Genomic DNA, 12,712 nt, shown 5'->3' on the forward strand with positions numbered 1-12,712 from the left:
TGCAAGGATTGATACAAAAATAATCTAAATGTATTTTTGAAGAGTTGTAAAGAAATATTGTTCAATGTTTTTTAGTTTAAATCAAGTGATGGGTTCAGTGTGAATTATGTATTTAAGTAAAAAAATCAACTAGACACACAACGATTACTGACAGAATAAAAAGTAAAATTTCCATTTTACTATTGTCTTCAATGCTTCAATGATCAGTACATACATGATCAGGTCATCTATGAGCTTCTAGAATGACAATCTCTTAGAAAGAACAGTTCAGACATAAAATATTAACACCGAACCTTTCCTCTGGACAGACTGCTCCTCTGCTTCACTGGGACCATTAGAATTTTATAGTAATTAGTCAACAAGGGCAATTTTTTAAAGTTTTTTTTCCTCAATGACAAAGTGAAGAGTGAACTGCGCAAAAACGTTTCTGAGACAAGGGTAATCTTTATGGAATATTTAAAGTGGAACAGACTTTGAAAAACATTTCCCATTCATCTTCTGTACTCTGAAACATATATGACAATATAACCTTGTTTATTAATTTTTGAGAATGGTCTAGCACAAACTACCTACTGTTCACTAAATCTCTAAAAGTATTTTAATCTGTTAGCTACCCAATGCTGAAAGTACAGAGCAGAATTTGAATTCAGAAGAAAATGAATAAATACAAAGCCTGCAAGCATACCACAGGAGAACAAAATTAATAAAAATGGAAAGTACAGAAGACATTTTCAGGAAAAACATGAGTTAAAATAGTGTAAAACTTTTCCCTGGTTAGTTAAAAGTTTCAAGAATCTTAAAAGAATATAATCACTAAATCAAAAACATTTCAGTATGGTCCTTACCTTTAACACTATGTTTACCCTTAGGTAATTTTGTAATATGCGAAGCCCTCTTCAATTCATGCCTGCACATAGGAAAAACACATCAAGTGTTGATTTTAAAGGAAGATCAAGCTACAAACCATTACATTTCCTAGTCCATGCAAGTCTAAAATAGTATGTCCTGTTTGTTACAAACAAGACACTTGCAGCTATGTAAATAAATTCCCAGAGAACAGCTGGATCAAAGCTCCCCCAGGATAAAAAAGCTACGGCACTGCCAACTTCTTCACAGAAGTCTAATAGGCTTTTCTTTCCAGGACATTGTTACTTTACAGCCAGTCATCCTGGTTAAATAACCTTGCTCTGGTCTCTCATACCAATAAAAGCACATTATACTTGCGATTTTTCAGTCAGCCAGGACAAAACGCTTACAAACACTTAAGAATGCTTGTCCCTGATCTTTAAAAAGCTTACTCCCATCTTTGGTTTTCAGCCTTAAGGGCTGCTGCCCTTCAGTCCTTTGCTCAGAAAACAAGAAACATGGAGCTCATCCATGCTGTCAAACCTATTACAAAGCACAATGAAAATCTGGAGCAGTCACACAAGAGCCTTGTAGCCAGAAATACAGGAAGGACAATTCCAGTTGACATTCCCATGTTCGGCAGGTAACATACTAATTCATTTATTTAATGCTGTAATCCACAGAGACTGACAATTGCACCCATTTAAACAGTGGGGCATTTTACTGGATCAACCTGAGTGATGTACCTTGTTCAAGGGTACACTTGGGTCTCACCTGGGGCTTGAACACACAACCTTCCGGTTCCAGTCCAGAACCCTAACCACTGTTCCACAATGCTGACAGTGAAGTTGGCCAGGTACCCAGCCAGTCGAAAAGTCTAGCTTTTAGGGTCAGGACCTCAATATTAAATCTTCATGATGTGGAGCTTGGCCAAGGTACATTGGCCACAGTTCCTGAACACAACTATGAAATTACCAATATGTGAACATCAGGTCACAAGACATAGGTAACACTGAGGCTTTTCACTTGTCAGTCATGAGTACCTACTCTCCTGAACACTAGAATTACTTGTAACCCACAAGCTTGTCATTGGATCTGTTTCTGGACTGCTGTTGCTTTCCAGGTCCAGTACAGCATAGTGTTGGTTTTATACATTAAAAGCCTTCTTGTTGAGGCAAAATGCCCTTGCAGAGTGCTATTGAATCAGAAAAGATTTTAGAAAATAACTTGCCAAAAATCAGACAAAATGTTTTTTAAAGTTTCTAGACTTTTTAATGTTTTGTTGGCTTTACTGCAAGGGAGTCTGGAGTGTAAAATGAAAGACGTTTCCTCTCCATTAATGATATTTGGTATTAAAAACCATTGCAGAATAGCACTGGCTGAAGAATAAAGATGTCCGGAATATGATATGAAGTACTTTGTAACCATATCCTGGATTCTGACAATGCAGTTCAAGACAAGGTAATTAACATTTTATGTTGACCTGTACTAAGTGAACGTAATTCTTGATTTGTTATTTAAAAAAATGTTAGGTACATTTTTCCTTTGCCAACTGTTGGGGATGCATTCTTAAAGAAAGCCCTGCAGTTGGTAATAGAGAGCTGAAATCACACATGCAAGCTAATGTGAAAAATACACAGCTGAAACACCTAGCTGGGTGGAGAGACTAAATGTCAGGGAGGAAAGACAACAGTCAGGAGAAGGTGGAGAGGCTGAGATCTTTTTAAAAGTCCCCATGGGCAGAACCGCATGTGAGAAAGGGTTTCCTGCATTTGAGAAGAGAGGTACTCAGTATGGAAAACATGTAGAAGTGAGTTCTGTGGTCAGTGAGGGATACATATCTACATATCTACATGTTTTCCAATTATATCTGATCAAAGGCTCTGAAATACAGTTTTATTCTGTCACTTGTTTCTTTAAAAAACATGTATAGACAGATTCAACTGCTTTTGAAAATCTTTAAGACAAAATAATAAAAGGCATGGAGAGACAGGTGTCAGGGAAAGGATTCTAAATTACTCTGGTCGTCTTCTCTGCAGTAACCATACCATGTATTCTCTAAAAAATGTTGACTTTTTTGTTTTTAATATGCTAAAAATCTTTCCAAAGTTTATTTTTATGTGTCACGGACACTCACATTTTGCTCCAATATTTCAGGATACTTTCTTGAAAGAGGAAAACAGCAAGCAGAACTAGGAAATCTTATTCGAATAGCGTCTCCCAGTCTTGGTCCCAGTGGTCTCACACATCTGCTAGTTTACATTCCAGCTGAGCTTAATTGTCCAACTGAAGCATTAGTTGAACTAACAATTTGCATGCAAGAAATATCTGATTTTATTCTACTCTGAAGTTTCAGATTTCATTGTTCTTAAATGCATTAGGGGAAAATAAACATCCAACACGTTTAGGACCTGTAAACAATCAAACTGTTCAAATTAACCCTATTATTAAGTCAATTAAGGCTTCAGTTGTGTAACAGCTTGGCAGGTACAAAACCCAGCAGGTGTGCTGGCCTCCAAGATTGGGAACGCCTATTTTAGAATACAGAAAGTTTCCTGTGTGCCCCCCATTTACTGAGGAAATGACTTACATATTTCCTAAAGCAACCTCTGCCAGCAGAATCAGACCCACTGGATCAGTTGTTGAGGTGTGGCAGTAATTAGCACTCTTCGACACCATGTCAGCAAAGTAGATACCTTTACCAAACATGTAACCTGTCTAAGTTGGGGGAAAAAAAGAAAACAGGTAAAGCAAATGTCCAATAAAATCACACAGGGAATCAAGTAACAGGGGTTATATGTTGGAATAATTTACAGAACTGAAAAGAATCTTCAATTAGCCATCATGACAATCTGAAACAACTATATACACTACAGCTTTGCCTGAACTGAAATGTGACAGATGCTGTCGATGCAGCTTTTGTATCACTACAGTTCATTGGCATAATTGCTAAATTCAATTCCAGCTGTTGATGGATGATGGAACACAATTTCATTGTTTTTAGGTTGTAAAAACGTTTTCACAGATTTCTGCGTGCTTACAAAAGGCAGTAGACTGTAAATTGTAAAAACCAAACAATTAGTCAGTTGAAAAAAAAGGGGAGTTCAAATAAAACACATTGCATCAATCAAGGCTCCAATTAAGTAAATAAGAGCTTGCCTGGAATGAAAACCAGCAGGCACTGGGTCATTAGGACCAAAAGGGTGGAGTCCTGAATTAAGATTATGGTTTTTCAAAGCCTCTCCAGCATTTCAAAAGTGGATCTCTAGCAGACAATAGACAACTTTACTGCTGCTCACTCAAAAGCTGTTCATTTCTTACCAACATTTAGGCTTTTGACTGTAAGTACGATCAGCTGTTACTAACCTAGCATGCAGTACCTTACAGTACCACCATCTATTTTGGCAATATTTTCCAAATGTGTCTTGTTTTTCTCCATTTTGCCATTTCCGACACTACAAAATGCTGCAATTTCCTAAAATTTCCTTGAAACTGTTAGCTTATACCATATGCAATTGAATCACTGTGTGAAATACTCAACACTCCAAACAAAACTGCCAACACAGATGCTGTCATCGATTTACAGTTTCCAGCACGTAAAGTTGCCATTGAGCCCGTGGGCTAAAATTAAGATTTTCAAATTCTTCGAAAAAAGCGCTGTGTGTGGAATAACTTACCACAGGGGCCTCAGGAGGCGCGATGCGCAGGCCCTGAGACAGGATACCAGCGTAGTTTGTGGCACGAGAGCCATGCCACAGCAGCTGACGGTTGGGCAAGTCTTTGAAGGGCTTGTAGCGCTGGTACTCGCCCTCCCGGGCTATCTTGAAAACCTGATGCCACAGAAATTATTCAGGTTAATGATCCATCAAATCACTACACCACTCCCTGGGTTATGTACAGGTTCCATTCCGCAAGTCTTTATGTAACCTGAATGTTTCCAAACTGGAAGCAGCCTTATCTTAGCCTTTGTGTGAACACTTTCAATTACCATTCACAATACTGCAGAGATTCTCCCTTATTTTCCATATCTGTGTGAGGGACAAAGGAAAGAGGGAAAGGAGCGCAGAACTGCAAGAGTCACCAGGGTTTACTGTCCATTAATGGTTAAAGGGTGTGTGTGCTGATCACAGAGGGGGTTAGAGAGCAAGAGAGAGAGAACATGGCAGCATTTAGCTATATGAGGAAATATATGAAATAATGAATAAAAAACATTTTAAAACTCTAGAATTAGAATAATTAAACACCAGATTTAAAACACACTTAAAACCGTAGATGTGGGGAGAGGTACCATCAACACTGTGTTGCACAAGTGGAACAGTTTGGAGGTGGAGGCACAGAATGCAACGCAGTAAGGTTGGACAGCAATTTTTGCACATTAGCATATATAAGATAAGATCAAATTATTAGCCATATACAATTTCTTGCATTAAGAATTTGTCTTTTTGCATAACCAAGCTTGGTCTCAATGAGACACTCAGACACACAGATAGAATGACCATTGCACAGCGCCCCTGGTGCAGTTGAGGTTATGGGCCTTGCTCAGGGGCCCAATGGAGTAGGATTCTTCTGGTGGCCGCTGGATTTTAACCGGCAACCTTCCAGCCACAGGTGCAGATCCTTAGCCACAGTGCCACTGCTCCGCCCATATCGATGGCTCCCTGATTGCACGATGCCATAGAAACAACACTCTCACTCTCATCGCACGTATTGCTCCTTAGCTCGAAATTATGCTCTCACTTTTATTCGCCCATGTTTTTGCATGTAATGCCTCTCAGTATCCTAGATCATGATTACAGCGGTGGAAGGTCTCTTACCTCCTCCACCTCAAGCGTGTAGGTATTATGTGTAGCAGCATGAGTGTTCTTGACGTACTCCAGAATGACCTCAGCTTCCTTTGACGTCAGATCAACAACCTGTGATGCAAAAACAACTAGTTGTGCTATCCAGAACACTGTCCTGCACATATCCAGAAATCTGACCTTTTGTTATTTCTAAAAAGATAGTATATGAATTATTTATACATATATTTTATTATTTATGAGTATTTAACCACAGTTTAGGCCAAGGAAAAAAATGGTCAGAACATTACTACTGGCCAGAAAGGACATCATTATTTTTTTAAGTGAATAATTACCAATACATTGGAGAAACAGATCTAAGTACATATTTATTTGGCAAAACCAATCATTTCAAAATTAAACAACAGCTGAAGAATTATTAGCTCCCAAATGCTATGTTTATTAAAAATGTTTGCCTGCAGTGACAAAATACAAATTTAATTGAGAAATTATCAAGGGGACCTTGTTATTGTTCTTTAGTGGTAGCTCAAGGTAATCTGAAACTTCAATAAATCAGGTGCAACTGACTAACCCACAGCTGAATGAGAGAGACTATTGTGCTGCTCAAACATTCCACTTCATTTTACACACATTTCTAATGCATTAGCCTTGGAACTGTGTTATATTTCTTTTCAACCCATTTCAGTTGGGTTAATGAAATGGCCCTGAAGGCTGTGGTAACATTTTACGAGAACAGCTCTGCACAACATGAAAAATCAGGGACCTTTTTCCTAAATAATGTTTTACTCCAACACAGTCTACATGCCTTCAAAGTCATTACCTGAATCTCAGTTTTGAGCTTCTCATAGTTGATGTCAATGGGATCTTTTTTATCATCTTCTGTTCCACCACAGAGAAGGCTGTATGCCACCTCAATATCCAGAAGATTATCCAACATCTGGACTTTGGCCTGGAAACATTTACAAATGGAAAGAACCAGAAGCTTTCAGAGTTTGCCACATTAACTTGTACTTGTTTTACTAACACAACATACTTAGCTTTAAGACTTCCAGAATTTAGGAATTAATTAATATATAGCACAGGTGTGTGAACAATAAAGACAATAGAAAAAATAAAAATCACACTGTAATGGAATAAACAGACGGTTCTTCAAATATGTCTATCATGCAGTGTTACCGTACAAAGAAAGATGGCCATATCATTCACGAAAAAGAAAACGTCCATCTTGGGATAAGATAGTTTCAAATGACTAATTAAACCTAAAATATTTAGGAAAAAATAGGTCTACATCTTTTGTACTTTTTAAACATATCTTTGAAACCATTCTGCACTAGAATGTTATCATACAGGAGTTGTGTCTAAGAATTAAAGCAAAACAATAGAATGTATTCAATAATTTCACTGTTTTAAAAACTCTTTGTTAAAAGGCCAGTTAGTTCAAACCATACCTGAACATAATCCAGATTATTCAAGAGGGGTGGTTTCTTCATCCCAAAGTCATGCGGTATAAGTGTATAAAACCGATTGGACAGATCCAATATATGTGAATCAGAGGCATTGTCAGACACAGCCTGGAGAAGACAAGCAGGGCGACATTTTCATACTGAGAAGACCAAGAGCTGATTCTGAGTTGGAATTCTATATACTACATACAAATTTTTCTAACATAGTCCTTTACAAAAAGTATGAAAATGATATCCAACACTTTATTTTGTCATTCTTTTTCAACCTTAGATATTTCTTTTTACAGCTTTTGAATGATTATATGAAAGAATTATTCTTTTTGTAATCTTGCAATAATCTCCAGTATACTGCATTTCTTTAATCTGTGCAATGCTACTGAAGACAAGAAAGCCATGCATACTAAAATAGTGCCAACTTAACAGGTGTAAATACCAGTATTGATACTTTATTTACAGTAGCTTGAACCAGAAAAGGAACACAATAAGATGTTTAAAACTTTTGGAACTCAAGCAGAAGATTCTGGTTTCCGTTTGAAGCTGAATTGGAACAGGGAATACAAATCGGTTTGATCTAAGGTAAAAACAATTTATAGTTGTTTTGTTTTGGAGAGGTCAACAGTGTGTTTATCTTAAAAACAATACATATCTTAACTCACATTAACACAGTAATCCTGCTCTTCAGATTTGTATTTTCTAATGACACCTTGGCAGAATTAAATAGTCCAAATTTAAGGATTATAGCATATCGTATACAACTTGCACAACATTAACAACAGTGATGAGACCACTTAACCCACATTCAACTGGTAGACATAGATTTTTACATCTAACCAAAGTGAAACACGCAGATTATGTGGTTTAGCCAGAAAAAAATGTCTTTTTGTTGCAGCTGGTGGAACTGTTCATTAATTTCTTTTGGAAATTTTATGTACAGCACCAATTTTATCATAAAAATTTCAATTTTATTTATCCACTCTAGAAGAAACGTAGGCACTTCTGGAATGAAGTGACGGGCAACAGTGTGAAAGAATAGGCCTTGCAGTTTGAGGCCCAGACTCACCTGCTGCACCTCACTGAGGATGGAGTACGCGCTCTGAATCTGCCTCTTGCTCAGCTTGCCCAGGGGCATCTTCTGCAGGTCAATCTGTTGGGAAAGACATTCTGAGATTTCTGTGCTTCAGCCAAAACACATCAGAAACTTGATGACATCTTAAAAATTTCATTAAAATTCAAAAAATCTATTTTAAGCATGTTTTTATAAGGATTTGTAAGTCCCCAGATGCTCTAGAAATATTCACAGCCAGGAAAACCCCCTAATTTCTGTGTGTAATGTAAGATTCCCCCTGGATAGATGCCAGTGCAGCAATGCTGGCTCCTAGTTTATACAGCTGTGTAAACAGCTAGTTGGCTGTGTCAGAGTAAAAGAACCTGGCTCAAGGATACAGGAGCTGTGCCCTCTCTTGGAACCTGAAACCATGACCTTCAGGTAGTGGGTTCAGAATTCCAGCCATTAGGACATGATTCTCAGCATCCTGACTTTGTTCATGGGTACTCAGCATAATCCCTCCCCCATCCCAATTCTAGATTGCACAGCTTACGAGCTCACCTAAAACTTCACCAAGTGAGCACTTGACAAGAGTCTGTGTCTAGAGAAAGACATAAACATTGGTTTATTCCATGCTGAAAAGAAAATTCCATCTCTTTTCAGCATGGAATAAACCTATTACTTGTTCCTTTGCAGCCTACGCATGCTGAAGCAGCTACCCATCTGAACTACATTTCTTGTTCACATTTATTCTGTTACTGATTTTAAAAAATACTCAAACCTTTATGGGCTAAGACAGTCTTATGGCCTTTCAAACTGCAGTTTATTTTCATCATCTCATTCCTCCCGTCTGTACCTCAAACTCCACCATGGCCTTCTTCATGCTCTCCACATCAAAGATCATCCTAATGAGCTCCTGAACAGGTTTCTCCAGCTTGGACTTAGTGCCTGCACTGGCTGTCAGCTTCTTCACTGCTTCTTCATCCTGTCATGAACACACCAAAGCGTTTGCTGGACAAATGTTCCATACATTTGTTAAATTCAAATTTATAAGTCCACAAATCTTAACATTTGAAAACTGGGTTGGCAATGACACTGAAGAGAAAATGTTATTGGCAGTATTTTCTATTTGAAAGCTTAAGGTAAAAAAACAGACCAATAAGAACAAACTTCAGTTGATATCAGAATAAGTGCACCTCTCTCTGTAAAGTCCCTCAGTCAGATAGTGAATTTCAAGGAAGATTCAATCATGAAGAACACAGAGCTTTCAAAACAACTCAGAAATAAAGTTGTATAAAGGCACAAATTAGGAAAAAGAAATAAAGACATTTCAAAGACCCTGAATATCTTTGATCATGGTAAAGACAATTACTAATAAGTGAAAGAACCTATTCACTGCCTTAAACAGGCTGTTCCTCCAAACTGGTTAATGTTGCCACCATGAGGACAGCGGCAACTTTCAAAGTTCAGTGACTGAAATGGAAGAAAATGTTCATGGATGAAAAATATCCCAGGCACTCCACAAAAGGGGGAAACGAAACCTGGCTGAAAATAGTTACATTCATTTTTTTCTCAGACTGAACAGGTCATATGCCACCCATCTGACAATGCACTATTAAAGCAACAGCACAAAAATGCACAAACTAATATGAACTTTATCACAAATCGTGCTATAAAAGAATCAGGACAAGAGGCTTTCAAACACAGAATACTGAGACAACTGATCAGTTTAGAAGTATTTTACCTGTCCATAGTCGATCTCCAGAGGGTAAAATTTGTTTGGGTATTTTGTGAAGTTGGTGGAGTGCCAGGAATTTCCAGTTTTTTCTTCATAAAGACTTAGGAAATTTTCAATAGCGGAGTTCTTGTCAGAAAATTTATCCAATTTATTGCCACCAATAGTTGTGCCCACACGGCCCCAAGACCTGAACACCCAGTACCTGGCCAACAGAAGAAACAGTAGAAGAGCACCGAGTAACTTTCTGAAACTGAAAACGTGTAGATGATCTCGGGGACAACCACTTAATCCGAGGTATCTACACCTAGTTTAAGACATGATAAATGGATTTAGTACATCTTGATCTTGTACTGAACAATGATATTACATATTTGATTCTCTAATCTCGCCTTTGAACACAACTGTTTCTAAAGGTCCCCATATAAGGTTGTATTAGTCAGCCAATGCATTCCCATCAATATTTCCTGGTACACGTTACAGACATTAACTCACCGCTTTTTGACATCGTCTTCCAGCAGCTGCAGCTTGTAGTACGAATTTGTTCCTCTGACAATATCCACCAGACCAAGTGTGGCACTGAAGATTTTACCATTTTGATCAAGAACATGCGCACGGTCCTCCAGACCTAAATGTTCAAAACCAAGGCATAATTTCAAAGTCATTTAAACGAATACATGCAAAGCGAACTTAATCTAGTTATAAAAACTCTCAAGACAGCACACTTCTCCTTACTGCAAAAAGGAAATTTTATAAAGCCACTGCTTAAAGTGGCTGGGCTCTGAAAAACAGCATTGTGACCAAAGTTTGTTACAAGAGCTCACTATTCATACCCTGCCAAGGTTTTAAACATGAGAAGTTAGACTTAGCTGGCTGTTAAATGAAATGCCAGCTTGCATTAGCATAGGGACAGATCACAGAGGCTGCCATCATGATGTCACAGGTTTGGGAAAAGCTGTTTTCTATGAGCTTTAATTAAATTGAAGTACACGGAGCTGGTAGCAGAGGTGAGTGACAACAGGTGCACTTAAACCTAGTCAGTGTGGTAGAAACGTATACACTCACCAGGATCAGAACACAAAGGAAAAATAAAAGACACAATACTAGTTGGAACACCAGGTAACTTATCACACTATCGTGGCATTCCCAAAGAATACATTGGTCTTAATTAAAAGAATAACAGATTCTTTTAATTTTTGTTATAAATATAACATAAAAGATAACTCTGTCACCACTTCAGTTTTTAATGCAGTTGGTGAAGCAGAAGAGCTGCTTAAAACAACAAATTAAGTATTCTATTTCTTTATATGATCATTTTAAGTTATTTCAATGATGTTACTAGCTAACAATATTTGAAAATAATTTTAAATTGGTGATAACTGTTTTCATAAGGGGCAGTGGCAGATTTAAAATAAGTATAAAATGTGTAAATAGGTTAAAGTCCAAAAGCTCACAGATCACTATCTCCAGGTTTCAGTGCTCATATTTAACTCCAAGATGAGGATATCTTGTGGTTATACAAGTGAGCACTGTGCATGCTGCAGTTTCAAATACAAGCTTATATTCCGGTCACCTGAGTCTGGATCCACTGCAGCTCCTCCTTTTACTGTTAATTTCATCTTCTTGGATTTACTGGAACCTTGAAAAAAAGAAACAGATTTCAACTGAAACTCGCTACAGCTGGCACAAGAACAGTTTAGTACAAAGATTTTATACGAGATCTAAAGCCTCCTCTCTAAATATGCTTCCCAGCACACACACCATTGTCTCAAGTGCCTAATTATTCTTAGATTTAGAAATGCAAAGCACCCATTCACAAATGCTGGTACAGTGATTTAACTTTGTTCATATGTGGCTCGTAATGGGGACACTGGAAGACGATGAAGAAATGTAATCAGCATACAAGCATTCTAGCGCTCTATACCGTAAAAGGCTGGTTCAGTGACGTGTTGGTATGTTGGTATTCTGCTATAAACTCTCAGCAGTCAAACGCTACCTTCTTCTTCTTTCACTTTCCCCGAGCTCTTGCTGGCAGGAGCACCGCTGGACTTGGCAGCCGGAGCAGGATTCTCCTGCTTGATCTCCGCGCCCCACGGCGAAAGGCCGTGAAGGGACACCAGCTCCTGGAAGGCCTTGTCCGAAGACTTGATATCGGACAGGAAGTTCTCTGCCACCACCCGGACACCTGCCTCCTTCACTTCCTCCATCTTCTTGCTTAGCTTCTCTACCTCCTCTGAAAACACAATGCACAGATCACACGAGTCACACAAACAGGAAAACATCAGGTCTTAGAAATAACTACAAATTAGCTTGAGGATTAATATAAGTGTCTGGAAAAACAGCCTTCCTTCTTTGCCATTGTATCCCACCATCTCTGTACTAATTAATCTTCTACTGTCTAGCTGGATGTAGCTGGATAAGGTGTTAAGAACATTTATTTCTTTGCCAAAACAAAGCAATGCCAAAAAAAGGTTCTTAACAGTGCGACACAGAAACCTGGAAATTAACAGGAAAGCACTGGCATCTGAAAAATCTGCAGCCTGCATCTGAAAAGGAGAATGAAATAACTTTTGTACTTTGTAAAATCTGCACAAGCACTCAAATAAAATGCAGGTGTGCTTGATATAATAGTAAACCTCTTGGTTGCTTACATGTACACTAAGCTTTTAAGTCAAACTATAATTTGAACATGAATTACAGTTAGCTTATTCCACATGTTTCAATTAGCAATTTTCCAAAAATCATAATTCTAATATAAAAAACTGTTAAGCTGATTTGTACATTATTGCAACAATACTTTATTTTCTTTAGACAATGGCTTCAA

General features: G+C 38.0%; 1 protein-coding gene across 1 annotated transcript in view; it reads right to left on the reverse strand.

The window, feature by feature from the left end:
• parp1 (poly (ADP-ribose) polymerase 1) overlaps window positions 1-12,712 on the reverse strand; it is a 43,869-nt gene that overhangs the window by 3,953 nt on the left and 27,204 nt on the right. The window contains exons 10-21 of the mRNA XM_015346007.2: window positions 11,885-12,121; window positions 11,462-11,527; window positions 10,384-10,516; window positions 9,898-10,093; window positions 9,010-9,138; window positions 8,169-8,252; window positions 7,094-7,216; window positions 6,466-6,594; window positions 5,661-5,759; window positions 4,524-4,676; window positions 3,437-3,564; window positions 846-907 (exon numbers count right to left, since the gene is read on the reverse strand). Coding sequence (XP_015201493.1) covers window positions 846-907; window positions 3,437-3,564; window positions 4,524-4,676; window positions 5,661-5,759; window positions 6,466-6,594; window positions 7,094-7,216; window positions 8,169-8,252; window positions 9,010-9,138; window positions 9,898-10,093; window positions 10,384-10,516; window positions 11,462-11,527; window positions 11,885-12,121 — 1,539 coding nt within the window. The remainder of the gene's footprint in view (window positions 1-845; window positions 908-3,436; window positions 3,565-4,523; window positions 4,677-5,660; window positions 5,760-6,465; window positions 6,595-7,093; window positions 7,217-8,168; window positions 8,253-9,009; window positions 9,139-9,897; window positions 10,094-10,383; window positions 10,517-11,461; window positions 11,528-11,884; window positions 12,122-12,712) is intronic.

Source organism: Lepisosteus oculatus, chromosome 2 (genome assembly GCF_040954835.1).
Source record: "Lepisosteus oculatus isolate fLepOcu1 chromosome 2, fLepOcu1.hap2, whole genome shotgun sequence".
Classification (NCBI taxonomy): Eukaryota; Metazoa; Chordata; class Actinopteri; order Semionotiformes; family Lepisosteidae; genus Lepisosteus; species Lepisosteus oculatus.